Consider the following 14563-nt stretch of genomic DNA (forward strand, 5'->3'; position numbering starts at 1 on the left):
TCAGACTGGGGGGAGGGAGGGGTACGGATGCGGGGCGAGCCTGCGGCGGCAGAGGCCAGCATGACATTGCACGAGCCTGATGCATGCCGTGCGTTGTCCCGGGGAAGTTGTCCTTGGATCACGGGACCCTGGCAGTGGCGGGCTGCACAGGCTCCCGGGAGGGGAGGTGTGGAGAGTGACCTGTGCTTGCACACAGGCTTCTTGGTGGCGGCAGCAGCAGCCTTAGCGTCTCATGCCTGTCTCTGGGGTCCGCGCTGATAGCCGCGGCCTGTCTCTGGAGCTCCTTTAAGCGGCGTGCCTACTCCCCTCTCCTCGCGCAGGAAACAAAGAGGCAAGAAAAAGTCTCTTGCCTCTTCCGCAGCTCCTGACTTTTTCCCGGACTCCCTCCCGGCTAGCCGCGGTGCACTAGTCCCCTTCAGGCTGTGTTCACGCCGCCAGCCCCAGTCCTCTCCCTGCGATCCGACCGAAGCCCGAGCCTCAGCTCGCAGCCCCCGCCCGCCCCGGCGGTTGAGCAGACAAGCCTCTCGGGCTGGTGAGTGCTGATCAGCATGGATCCTCCGTGCAGGAATCTCTCTGCTTTGCCCTCCGCACCCCTGTGGCCATGCTCTCCTCCGCGGCTCCGAAGCTTCCCCCCCTCCACCACCCACAGTCTCCGCCAGCGAAGGGGCTTCCTAGTGTGGGGGAACCTTTCCTCCTTCACGGCTCCCTCTCACTGGTGCAGGTCCCGTCCCTATTCTTTTGTCTCTGTTTTTTCTTTTTTCTTTTGCCCTACCTAGGTACGTGGAGGAGTTTCTTGCCTTTTGGGAGGTCTGAGGTCTTCTGCCAGCGTTCAGTGGGCGTTCTGTAGGAGTTGTTCCACACGTAGATGCATTTCTGATGTATCTGTGGGGAGGAATGTGATCTCCGCATCTTACTCTTCCGCCATCTTGAAGCTCCTCTCTATTTATTTATTTTTGGCTGCATTGGGTCTTCATTGTGTGCAGGCTTTGTCTAGTTGTGGCTAGCAGGGACTACTCTTTGTTGCAGTGCACAGGCTTCTCACTGCGGTGGCTTCTCTGGTCGTGGAGCTCGGGCTCTAAGCGCGTGGGTTTCAGTAGTTGTGGCTCGCGGGCTCTAGAGCCCAGGCTCAGTAGTTGTGGCACACGGGCTTAGTTGCTCTGCGGCGTGTGGGATCTTCCCGCGGCCCAGGGAGCGAATACGTGTCCCCTGCACTGGCAGGCGAATTCTTAACGATTGCACCACCAGGGAAGTCCCTGGGCCAATCTTAAATTTGTTCATTTGTTCATTCACTCAGCAAATATGTCTGTATATGTATTATGTACAAGATATTATAGGAGGTACTATGGAGAATACAGTGGAGAACCAAACATAGATCTCCTCTAAAGTGAGCACATGATCTAGTAGGGGAAATGAGACCAATGTAGACATTTATAACACAAGATAGAAAGTAGTAGTTACCAAGAAAATGGCGCTATGTGATGTCAGAGAAGAGCGAGTTATTACTTCAGCTGGTGGAGGGACAAGTGGCTGGGAATTAGGTAAGGCTTCCAGGAGGAGATGGTGTTTGGGTGAGGCCTTAAAGGGCAGGGTAGAGTTTGATAATGCAGTGATGGCAGGAAGGTAGAGGATTCCAGGATGAAGGAACAGCTGGTACAAAGGCAGAGTATTGAGGGGTCTAGACAGGGAACCACAAATAATTCAATAGGATCAAAGCACAGGGTACTGGGGAGGGAATCATAGGATGCCAGGTTGGAAAGGAAGCGTCAGATGGTGGAAAGCCCTGAATGCCAGGTTGTGGGTTTGATTTTATTCTGTTAGAAATAAGGAAATACTGGAGGGTTGTAAACACCAGTAAGAGCTGTTTTGCAGGAAATCTAATCAGGCAGCAATATAATGGGTGAGGTGAGTTGGAGCAGGAAGAAGGACGGAAGGAGGAAACACCAGTTAGGGGGCTATTTCTGAAGTCCAGGAGAGAAAGGGGGCCGCACTATGGCTGTAACGGGGGGGATGGAGGAAAAGAGAATTGCAGAGGAATATACTGAACCTGGCAAGTGATTGGCTACTAGAGAGATAATTCAAAGTTAGCACTAAAGTTTCGAAACTGGAAAGAAGGTATTGCCCGGTAGCAGAATTGTGGGTAGGTATGGTAGGTTTTGACTGATGTTGCGTTTGAGGTGCTAGTGAGACATCTGAGTGATGCCCGGCACACAGCAGGACTGAATATTAGGAAGTTCCCTTTGTGGATAGGGTGGTCCTCTTCTAGATCCCCATAGAAATTGCAGTTCATTCAGGGTAGGGACCTTGCAGGTTGAGAGGAAATCTGGCAGAATGATGAGAACCTATGACCGTGCACCTCCTGAGCAACAGATGACTATTTCCTTATCCAGCTCCTAGACAGATTGGGCAAGATGCTTAGTGGAGTGTGAGATGGTTGTTCTGTGTGCCACTCAACACTTTTTAAAAAAATATATTAAAATTTTTTTGAAGTATAGTTGATTTACAATGTTTCAGGTGTACAGCAAAGTGATTCAGTATACACACACACACACACACATATATATATATATTCTTTTTCAGATTCTTTTCCATTATAGGTTATTACAAGGTATTGAATATAGTTCCCTGTGCTATACAGTAGGTCCCTGTTGTTTATCAATTTTATATAGAGTAGTGTGTATCTGTTAATCCGAAACTCCTAATTTAGCCCTCCCTCCCCACCACTCATCACTTTTAACTGTCCATCCTTTAAGTGGCTTCACATCTTTGAGCCAGATGGCTTGTGCTTGACATTGTACCTTGATAGCTTCCAAGTGTGCTAGATGAGTTTTGACTGCAAGACACCCTTGGCCATGCTCTGATTGATTCACAGTACAAAATATTGCCCAAGCAATTCCATAGAGACAGAAAGGAGATCAGTGGTTGGCCGGGACTGGAAGAAGAGGGGAAATAGGGTGTGACTTCTAAGGGGATAGGGAGTTCCTTTTTGGGGTGATGAAAAAGTTCTGGAATTAGATAGTGGCAATAGATGCACAGCTCTGTGAATATATTAAGAACCACTGTTGTATACTTTAAATATTCAGTAGATGAATTGTATGGCATCTGAATTATATCTCAGTAAGAATTTCTTTAAGGAAAAAAAAATGTTGCCTAAGAAGAGGAAATATCTTTTCCCACTTTCTGGACTGGAAACCTTTTGTCATTTGTCTAATTTTCAGTTAAACTACTTGGACAGAGTCCTTTTGCATGGTTTTTCTGCTTATGTTACTCTCCTCTGCTTTTTCTAAAGGAAGATCTCTGGGTAGAGCATTTCTGAAGTTGTACTAGTAAGATGCCCTTCAGGCATGTTTCAGCATCTGAGAAAGCCATTCAGTCTGCTTAGAGAAAGCAACATATTAGTATCTTTAAGAATTAAAGCATTTGCCAAATTAAAAACGTGAATGAAAACATTCTAACCAGATTTGTGTTGACTTCTGTGCTCGCAGTGTAAACACACGCACGCGTGCACACACACACACACACACACACACACACACACATGCACTCACGCAAAGTATTTCAAAGCATCTGAAAGCAATGGCTTTCAAAAGTACTCTTCAGCCAACACCCTCTCTCATATGCCAGAACTCAGTCCAGAGCAAGCTTTTTTACAGCTGAGTTATAAACACTTGAAGCCCAGAGTAATCTCTATAATGGAAATACTGACATCGCTTGACTTGAGCAACACAGATGGCTCTGGCTTTTTTAGCTAGAACATGACGAGTTTTCTAATAGGAAGCCAAGAGGCTCTTTGGGGTAGAACTGTTAAGAAATGTGGAGACTGGGAGGAAAATCTCTCAGTGGATTGCAGTTGTAAGCACTGTGCCCTGGCTACATTCTCCTACTACCCCTCTTCCTTCTGTAATCAGGAAAACTGCCCAGATAAATACTGCCTTGTATAAATATGGAATGTAACCTTGACTTGTGACCTTAATTTTCTGCAGTCCCTTGCTTACCCTAGGGTTGCTGGAAGCAACAATGGTGATTGTTGTCTCAGATATGACAGTCTGTAAGGATGGACGAGAGACATGTGAATCGTTTAAAAAATAAGTCTACCAAAAATTCTCCCCCAATGTGTCAAGATAATGAAATTGATGCACTTTAAAAGTTTGCAAGCGTTTTGGTCTATTAGCTCACTTTGGTCTCTCAAACACTCTGTTTGATAGAAGAGCTGTGTGTTGTTGTTCCTATCATTATAGTCAAGGAGGTAGCATGAATAACCTGTTAGTGGTCAGGCTAGGATTAGGAAGCGATCCAAACTCATTGTTCCTTCCCCAGTACTCGGATGCCCCGCACCTGGACTCCCACATACAGACCTGCCCTGCTCCCCAGTGACCAGACATTGGTGTAGCTAATTGCATTTGCGATTTCATTTCTCACGGTTGTTTATTGTCTTGGCAGTTGGCTTTGCCTGGGTACCTTTGCTGAAGGATGGTAGAATCATCACATTTGAGCAGCAGCTGCCAGTTTCCGCTAATCTTCCCCCGGGCTACTTGAATCTGAATGATGCCGAATCAAGAAGGGTAGGAAAATATCTGTATTTGTTGAAGTAATCATGATGAAATGTTTTTTTCCCCTCTTTTAAAAAAAACCGTATTGAAGTATAGTTGATTTACAGCATTGTGTTAATTTCTGCTGTCTAGCAAAGTGATTCAGTTATACATACATGATGAAATGTTTAAAAAGTAGAATACTGTTGGCATAGTCGATAGTTTGGTCTGGTTGATCGCTGCTCAGAGTGTGGTTTGAGGGCTGGTGCTGGTCCACGACAAAGATAAGCATAGAAGATGAGTGTTGAGAAGCTTGTATAATGGTTTGACAAAGTAACCTCATGTCTGTTGATTCTAATAACGATTTTTAAAATGGGACTTCGATTTTGTGCATCATGAGAAGAATTCATTTATTTAGTAATTTTTATTGTCATTTGGAAAAGTATCAGCCTGCAAAGGATTGGAAATTCAAAATGGTTTAGGATACATTTATTCTAAAGGCAGGTTATTTTCTCCAATAATTCCCTATGTGCGAAACGAACACATTTGTTTCCGAAAGACAATGTTGAAATGCATGAAGGCGTTATATGTTGCTCATCTATCCATTGCTATGGTACAGAAACTCATGTGTGTGTTTTCTCTTCACAGCAGTCTAATGTGGATATTAAGTGGGTAGATGGTGCAAAGCCTTTGTTGAAGATTAAAAGTCACTTGGAGTCTACCATTTATACTCAAGTAAGTTTCATCACCTGAATTTTGTCACTTTTAATACTTGAGTATATTTCTGGATTAAAATAGACTTTATTCGATTCTACAGCCTTAGAGAAGTTGTGGCCTGAAAGACTTTCTCATTAGTAATAACATCATTCTTAATAACAGCTCAGATTTAAAAATTTTTCTCAAATTACCAAATCCTTTTACCTATTAATGCCCTTTTTCTGTTTCAGGATTCTGCCCAGTATAGCGTGCTACATTTAGTTGTCATATCTCCTTAGGCTCTTCTCGGCGGTGACAAGTTCCGAGACTTTCATTGTTTCTGGTCACCTTGTCAGTTTTCAGGACTACTGGTATTTTGTAGGATGCCCCTCTGTTGGGATTTGTCTGACATTTTTCTCATGGTTAGACTAGAGTTGAACACAGAAATTTGCAGTCAGTGGATCATGGCTGGCTACTACAGTTTGCCCTTAGCCTAGGCATCCATGAAATTAGGATCAAGTGTCTGTGAGACGCCTCAAGCAGAGTTTGAGAAATCACGGATGGAGAAGGTGAAGTCCACGCTCTTTGGTGTAGCCTACAAGGTCCCTTCATCATTTTAGAGGTAAAGAAACTGAGGCTCGCTCGGGTTAGATGATTTACCCGAGGTCACACAGGTAATAATTAGAGGAAGCAGGTCAAAATCCGAATTTCATGATTCTGGTTCCTGATACAGTCCATGCCATCCACAAATTCAATATCTGTAGACTCCATACAGGGCAGCTGGACACTGGCCGGTGCAGGGCCAGGGTACATTGGGCACTGAATGCCTAAGACTTGTTCTGGTGACTCCCTGCTGCTACGTTTTCTTCATCTGCCAATTCAGACCTCTCTTCCTGCTCGTTTCATTAAAATATGGAAGCAGCCCAACTTCAGAGGCTACACTAGCCAAAAAAGAGATTAAACAAATGTGTGACTACTTGGGCATAAATGGTGACCTACCCGGTGTGCTTAGGTACATGCTGAATGTGCCTGGTTTTGCCGCTTTGTGTGATGGTCGAGAGGACTATGGGACTCATTTAGGAACATGCATGTTGGTAGCTGCAGATGCCGAGTCTGGCCATTAGAAGACCCAGGGAAACAGGTTTCCAAGATTCTGGGGAGGTGGGGTGTGGTGCGGGGGCGGAGCCTGTGCTTTGCAGGTGGGAGGGAGGGAGACGCCAGAGGGAGGAGATATGGGGATGTATGTATACGTACAGCTGATTCACTTTGTTGTACAGCAGAAACTAACACACCATTGTAGAGCAATTATACTCCAATAAAGATGTTAAAAAATAAAAAAAAATTTTTTTTAATGAATCAAATTTCATACGGCTGTGTCCATTTGTTTTTCAGGATCTACACGTGCACAAATTCTTCCATCATTGCCAGCTGATTCAGTCAGGCTCGAAAGAAGTTCCAGGGGAGCTCATTAAATATTTAAAGGTAAATGAACAGTAGCTTTCTGTGAAAGGTTTGTTTTTCATGTCGTTCGGTTGCCACATTTTTTGACGTGGGGGGAAAAAAATCAAACGAACCCTTTAAAAATACTTTTGGCTGTGTATCCTCAAGAGAACACTTTCTATTATGTGCTTTTCCATCAAGGGGCTGTTTAGAAGCAGACCGCAGAATTGCTACATGAGGAAGAAAATGTTTTAGCCAGAATTCGTCGACATATTTTTGAAAATCTCATGAAAATGTTTATTTCAGTTCCATAAATTGATTTTTCCAGGCCATTTCTCATCTTGCCGATGGCCTGGTAGAGGTGGAGAAAGCTTGGGGAAAAGGGCCAGGAGAAATGGAGTCACTTTTGCTTGGAATGAAATCTGAAATGATTCCTGTGTTCGTAGGTGAAAGATTATCAGAAGGGTCAGCTAAAAAAAGAGAACCTAGTTTCTGCATGTTGCATAGGAGGGAGTCATAAGTAACGCCATATTTTATCAAATGTACTGAGAATCCAAGACTCTATTTATTCCCTAATGTGGTAGGACAGGGCGCACGTCACGGGACCCAGCTAACAGTGACTTTTCTTTTGTTTGCTACTTCAATAGATCAGCCATGGCCAGTCTGAGGCATTTTTATGTTAAATGAAGCCTCTACAGGATTTCCCTTTAGGCATATGTTAATAGTGAATGATATTCTCCGGAAATGAAAAGGTTCATTTCTTTCAGAGAGGTAGTATGACGTGAGGTAATACACGTATGGGTTCTGGAATCACAAACTGAGTTTGTGTCCCAGGTCTGTCACTTATTAGCTCTGTGATTGACCTTGACCAACTTACTTAACTTCTCCAAGACTTCGTTTCTTCTTCTCTCACATAAAGATAAAAACCTACTTGTAGTCATGAGAGAAATGCAAATCAAAACTACAATGAGGTATCACCTCACACCAGTCAGAATGGCCATCATCAAAAACTCTACAAACAATAAATGCTGGAGAGGGTGTGGAGAAAAGGGAACCCTCTTGCACTGTTGGTGGGAATGTAAATTGATACAGCCACTATGGAGAACAGTATGGAGGTTCCTTAAAAAACTATGAATGGATAAAGAAGATGTGGCATATATATACAGTGTAATATTTCTCAGCCATAAAAAGAAACGAAATTATGTTATTTGTAGTGAGGTGGATGGACCTAGAGACTGTCATACAGAGTGAAGTAAGTCAGAAAGAGAAAAACAAATACCGTATGCTAACACATATATATGGAATCTAAAAGAAAAAGAAAAAAGGTCATGAAGAACCTAGGGGCAAGCTGGGAATAAAGACGCAGACCTACTAGAGAATGGACTTGAGGATACGGGGAGGGGGAAGGGTAAGCTGGGACAAAGTGAGAGAGTGGCATGGACATATATACACTACCCAATGTAAAATAGCTAGCTAGTGGGAAGCAGGTGCATAGCACAGGGAGATCAGCTCAGTGCTTTGTGACCACCTAGAGGGGTGGGATAGGGAGGGTGGGAGGGAGACGCAAGAGGGAGGAGATATGGGGATATATGTATATGTATAGCTGATTCACTTCGTTATACGGCAGAAACTAACACACCATTGTAAAGCAATTATACTCCAATAAAGATGTTAAAAAACAAAACAAACCAAAACCAAAAAAACAAACCACTTGTAGGGTGGTTACGAGGCCTCAGTGGGATAAGGCATCTGCTATATAGTATTCATTCATTCCACACTTTTTTCTTGAGTGCATCCTATGGGCCAGGCTTCATTCTAAACATTGGGAGGATAAATGAAAAAAAACAAACAATATCCCTGTTTTCAAGGAGCTTACTTTGTTGTGGAGACAGATGGACAATAAACACATAAACGAATAAATGGATACACACACACACACACACACATATACACATACAGTGGTCCCTCTATATCCTCAGGGGATTGGTTCCAGGACCCTCCATAGATACCAAAGTCCAAAGATGCTCAAGTCCCTTGCAGTCAGCTCTCCGTATCCACAGATGCGGAACATGTGGATACGGAGGGCCGACTGTGTATGTCGTGTCAGGTGGTAATAAGTGCTATAAAGAAAACCAAAACATAGTGAAGGGGAGTAGGAGTGATAAGGAGTCCCTCTATTCGATAAAGTGTCAGAGAAGAGCTCTCCAGTAAAGCGATGTTTGACAGAGGCCTAAAGGAAAGGCGGGTGCCAGCTATATGGAATTCTCGGGGAGAGCTGGGAATAGCAAGGGCAAAGGCCCTGAGGAGCTTGCTTGGTGTGTTCGAGGAACAGCCGGAGTTCCAGTGTGGCTGGCACACAGAATGGTAGGCCCTCACCTTGGAAAGGTAGCTGGGTTGCTGGTCAGGTCAGGCCTCCTAAGCCATGATGAGGAGTTGGAATTGTACCCTGAATGAGATGGAAAGCCTTGAACAGAGGAGTGACATGATGTGACTTTGGTTTTAAAGTATCGTTCTGCCTACCATACAGAAAATATATTGTTGGAAGGGTGGGATCAGGGAGGTAGCCGATAAATGGTGGCTACGATTCTTAATTATCATTAAGAAGTATAGTAGTCATCTAACTTCAGATCCTTTTCTTGGGTAATGTCTAGAACTCCCTCTCTACGTATGAACGAATGCATTGTCTGTTGAGATCATTGTCTTTTTCTTCCAGTGGGGAAGCTTTGTAAAAGTTTTAACAGAATTGAACAGAACACTCTTTTCCTATACTGGCATTCTTAGAATCGAGGAAAAAAAAAGTACTCATATTTGCGTTTTTAAGGGTGTGGAATTTCTGATATTTATGTGACCTATGCTTGCCCTCTAGTGGCAGTGAATGAAATGCCATGTGATTATAGAAAGAGCCAAACTCCTGTCCTGTATGGAATGTTAGCGCTGAAAGGGATCTTTAGCAGTTTCGTTTTACAGATGAGGAAACTGAGGCCCGAGGAGAGTGATTTGCCTGTGGTCGTTCTGGTTACTAGCACAGCTGAGCCAAGCCTGTCTCTTGATGTGTCTCTTGACTCCTAGTCCTGTTTTCTTTCTATCAAACCTTGCTACCTGTTGTCCTTGTAAATGACAGTGTTTCATCACTTCATTCAACCATCTACATGTTGAGCTCTTATTATGTGTTCAGTATTTTCCCAGATGCTGTGGGGCTTGCAAAGAAGAATAACTTAGGCTCATTGTCCATAGGGATCTTATAACCAGTCCGAGAGACAGGATCCACTTAAGTCAAATGACAATATAAGTCAGTACTACAAATGATAGTCCAAAGCAGTATGTAGTTAAATGTCAAATGCGTGATACAGGGTATAAATGCTAAGAGTTCACAAAACCAAGGAACCACTGAGACTAGAGTGTTCTCGTCTTTATCCCTTTGGTTCCTTATTTTATTCATTTATTCAGTCATCCCCCAAATATTTATTGAGCACCTACTATGGGGTCACATATTGTACTGGATGCTGGGACTATAATGGGAACAATTTAGGCAGCATACCTACTCTAGTTGGAGTAGAGAGATTATAAATAAGCAAGTCACATTACATAGGGATGAGTGCTGTGAAGAAAATAGAACAGGTTAATGGGCTCTAGCATGACCAGGAGTGCAGTCAAGATGGACTTGTCAGGGAAGGCCTGTCTAGGAGATGACACCATTTCAAGCTGAAAAGAAGCTGATGCGAGGAAGACAGCCATAGGTGATAAAGCTGTGTAAAAGGATGACCGAATATTGCAGCAGGTGTAAACACTTTGCAGTGGGATGTGTGGAAAGAAAAAAAGCAAAGACAACGTAGCTAGAGCACATTGAGCAGCAGAGCAGGAGGATGGCCTCAGGTGAGTGGGGAGCGACAGGCAGGGTACATGTAGGACGGGGAGCCCTTCACAACTTTTTGTTCGTGGTGGTTGGTTTTGTTTGTAACAGAGGGAAATGACATTGTGGAATTTGCCTTTCAAAGAGAACCCTCTGGCTGCTGTGTGGAGAATAAATTCTAGAGGAACGGTACTGGTGCAGGGAGATCACTTCTGCGTGGAAGGTCCGTCCCTCTTTTCTACCTGATGTGTTCCTACTTACAATCCTTGAGCCTTCCTCCTTTCTGAAGCCTCATACGACAGTCCCTCCTCACTGGCAGACTCGGCTGCTTCTTCCTCTGTAGGTTTTGTATATACCGCTGTTGTACTGTTTAGTGTTTGTATCGCAGTGATTTAGTTCCATGTGTTTTCCCCCCATAGTCTGTGAACTGCTTGATGGTAGGAACCATGTTTTTTTGATGTGCTTGGCAATTGAAAGTTCATTCAGTATGCCTTTGTTGAATGAGTGAGCGAATGGCTTCACTGAACTGGGGGTTTGAAGTTGACTGGGAAGGGTGGCAAGGATTTGGCTACAAAGTGTGAACAAAGGTAGCAGTGCATTGATATATTCAAGGAGCAGTCAAGACACCGGTGTGGCCTCGTGAAGAATGATGAGTGCTAAGGTTAAGAGTGTAAGCTGGGTCTTAAGTAACTTAGACTTAATACCTGGGTCAGAGTTTCTCAAACTTGGCACTGTTGACATTTGGGGCAGGATAAGTCTTTGTTGTAAAGGGCTGTCCTGTTCACTGGAGGGTGTTTAGAAGCATCTCTGGTCTATCCACTAGATGTCGGTAGCACCCCCCAATTGTGACAGCTCAGAAAGTCTCCGGACATTGGGGTGGGGGAGTGGCACATGGTCTCCGGTTGAGAACCACGGCCCTAGGTCACGCGGAAGCATCAAAAGAATCTTGTTGGTGGCACAAGGTGGCCTGATGTAACCCCTATTTGAGGAGGATTAAGTTTTGGAAATGAGAGACATATTGGGAGTGAGGAGAAAGTGTACATAGACCTAGTAGAAAATTATTAGACTATTTTGGTTATAGGTTAGAATTCTGAAAAAGGGCGATGGCTGTAAGGATAGAAGAGAGAGGGCAAAAGGAAGGAAATACCTGAAGGATAGACCATGGGTTCCCTGAGCTCAGTTTCTTGCCTTATGCATCCGATTGAAGAGAGGTTGCCCGGAAATCTAAGAGGTCGCTGTTGAGATGATTCAAATATAGATGAGAGAAGCCTGAAAAGGGATGGTGAGAGTAAGGATGGCAACATAGAGCAAGAGTAAGGGAGGGGGCTTCCCTGGCGGCGCGGTGGTTGAGAGTCCGCCTGCCGATGCAGGGGACGCGGGTTCGTGCCCCGGTCCGGGAAGATCCCACGTGCCGCGGAGCGGCCGGGCCCGTGAGCCATGGCCGCTGAGCCTGCGCTTCCGGAGCCTGTGCTCCGCAACGGGAGAGGCCACGACGGTGAGAGGCCCGCGTACAAGAGTAAGGGAGGCTATGAAAGATAAATGCTGAGTTCCTTAGTACAGAGACTTGTTTTACCCGTGTCTGTATTTCCCAGGGCACTAAATATTGAATTGGTGTAGAAGGTGCTCAGTGAGGTTTTCTTGGTTGGCCAGCTGACTAAATGAGTGAGTGAATGAATGAGTGAATAAATGAATGCGGAGAGAAGGGAAGTAAGAAGGAAGACATTTTACATATTTAGCTGCTTGTATCATTTCTATGTATACACAGACATATTTCTTCTTTCTGATGTCAAGATACTGATCAGTAGAGACAGAGTGTTAGCACTTTGAAGAAATGTGTTGTGAGATGTTAGAATGCAGAACTGCCTCAGCTTGTGGATGGTGCTGGTGTAAAGCCAATTATGTATAGAAACACACTTTATTGAATCCCATGTAACTTCTCACCACAAAGTAATGGCCCACTTTCCCCTGTAAAACACACGAACTTGGGGGCTGGTAGGCCCGTCTCCATTACCTCCAAAGATGCCTGCTCCTCGCCCCGATTGAGTGTTGGTTTACCAAGAGTCTGTTGTCTTTATTCCAAAACCTGTTGATTCCAGTTATACTTATCTTCAGCAGAGCATTTAGTATTAAATGAACTAACAGAATCTGAGTGCCAAAATAAGAGATGTGGCTAAAGTAACTGACAAAGTCCCCTATCCCCTGAAGCTCGTGTTTAAAGTGAGCTTATATTCTAGTGAATGTGTTTTTCATTACTTAATTTTTTGTCGTTTCACCTTTGCACGTTGTATCATATTTTGGTTTATTTTCATAATAACTAATAATGACTTATTTTAGTGTTTGCATGCCATGGAGATCCAAGTCATGATACAGTTTCTACCTGTAATTCTTATGCAACTCTTCCGAGTCCTCACAAATATGACCCATGAAGATGACGTGCCTATCAACTGCACCATGTGAGTTTCAGTGTTATAATACCAAGAAGCAACTTTTGTTTCCTTTTGCATCTCTTCCTTTGAAATATAAATTTATCTTCCAAATGAGAACCCCAAAGTCAGAAATCTAATATCAGTTTTCTCTAGTTTCATGCTTCTCAGACCAGGGGACTTATATCCCCAGGGACAGATGATACCAGAAACCATAGGATAAACTTCCTCAACCAGAGGTTCTAAAACTGCTGCATGTTAGAAGCTGTTGAAGATGTCTGTTCCCGGACCATACTTCATACCAATTAAACCAGAATCTCTGAAGGTGGAACTCGGCATCAGTATATGTCTTTTAAGTTTCCCTGATGATTCCCTAATGCAAGGGAGTTCAAGAACCATTGCCCTTGACCAGTCTTGTCCAATAGAACGTTCTCCAGTCCCGGAAATGTTCTATACCTGTGCTTTCCATTATGGTGGCCATTAGCCACATTCAGCTGTTGAGCACTTGAAATGTGGCTAGTGTAACTGAGGAACTGAAGTTTTAATCGTAGTTAATTTTAATTCATTTAATCGCCACTTGTGACTTGTGGCTCTCACATTGGACAGAGTGGCCCTAGGCCATCAAATTGTACTCGAAAGAATAATGGAAATCTCCGTGCTCCGCAACGGGAGAAACCATGGCGGTGAGAGGCCCGCGTACTGCAAAAAAAAAAGGCATTATTCTAGTCCAGTGGTTCTCAAAATGTGGTTCCCAGACCAGCAGCATCAATATCACCTAGGAGCTTATTAAAAATGCTAATCCCTGATGATTCCCTAATGCAAGGGAGTTCGAGAACCATTGCCCTTGACCAGTCTTGTCCAATAGAACGTTCTCCAGTCGCGGAAATGTTCTATACCTGTGCTTTCCATTATGGTGGCCATTAGCCACATTCAGCTGTTGAGCACTTGAAATGTGGCTAGTGTAACTGAGGAACTGAAGTTTTAATCGTAGTTAATTTTAATTCATTTAATCGCCACTTGTGACTTGTGGCTCTCACATTGGACAGAGTGGCCCTAGGCCATCAAATTGTACTCGAAAGAATAATGGAAATCTCCGTGCTCCGCAACGGGAGAAACCATGGCGGTGAGAGGCCCGCGTACTGCAAAAAAAAAAAAAAAAAAAGGCATTATTCTAGTCCAGTGGTTCTCAAAATGTGGTTCCCAGACCAGCAGCATCAATATCACCTAGGAGCTTATTAAAAATGCTAATCATTGAACTTCACCCCAGACCTAAAAAATCGGAAACTCTGGGAGAAGGGGTGAGCACTCTACCCTCCAGCTGTTTCTGAGGCATGCTAAAGTTGGAGAACCACTGCTGGTCTCATAATTTTAAAACTTTCTATTAATCTTAGGTTTACTTCCAATTGCAGTTCATATCATTATACCAGCTCTGCCTCTCCCTTCCCTTTTCCCCCATCTGTGTCATGCTTAACATTTTTTTCTATTCTTTTCCTTTTATTCTCACTAGAGGGGATTTCAGTATTTACCTTACTGAAGGGTATTTGTTTTTTTTTTTTTTTTTTACCATATGGTTGTTATGACCATACTTCAAACGTGGTTTAGAAAGGAGATGAAATATCTGGGTTGCC

At 43.8% G+C, this 14563-nt stretch overlaps 1 protein-coding gene across 5 annotated transcripts in view; it reads left to right on the forward strand.

The window, feature by feature from the left end:
- The window catches only part of DOCK11 (dedicator of cytokinesis 11), a 188736-nt gene that overhangs the window by 98853 nt on the left and 75320 nt on the right, over window positions 1-14563 (forward strand). For 4 of the 5 annotated variants that reach the window (XM_024128108.2, XM_055081656.1, XM_055081657.1 and 1 more), the window contains 4 exons: window positions 4438-4559; window positions 5175-5261; window positions 6615-6704; window positions 12847-12965. In XM_024128108.2, the coding sequence (XP_023983876.1) occupies window positions 4438-4559; window positions 5175-5261; window positions 6615-6704; window positions 12847-12965 (418 nt within the window). The remainder of the gene's footprint in view (window positions 1-4437; window positions 4560-5174; window positions 5262-6614; window positions 6705-12846; window positions 12966-14563) is intronic. The other variant, XM_024128107.3, reaches the window with a different exon arrangement.

Source organism: Physeter macrocephalus, chromosome 21, assembly GCF_002837175.3.
Source record: "Physeter macrocephalus isolate SW-GA chromosome 21, ASM283717v5, whole genome shotgun sequence".
Classification (NCBI taxonomy): domain Eukaryota; kingdom Metazoa; phylum Chordata; class Mammalia; order Artiodactyla; family Physeteridae; genus Physeter; species Physeter macrocephalus.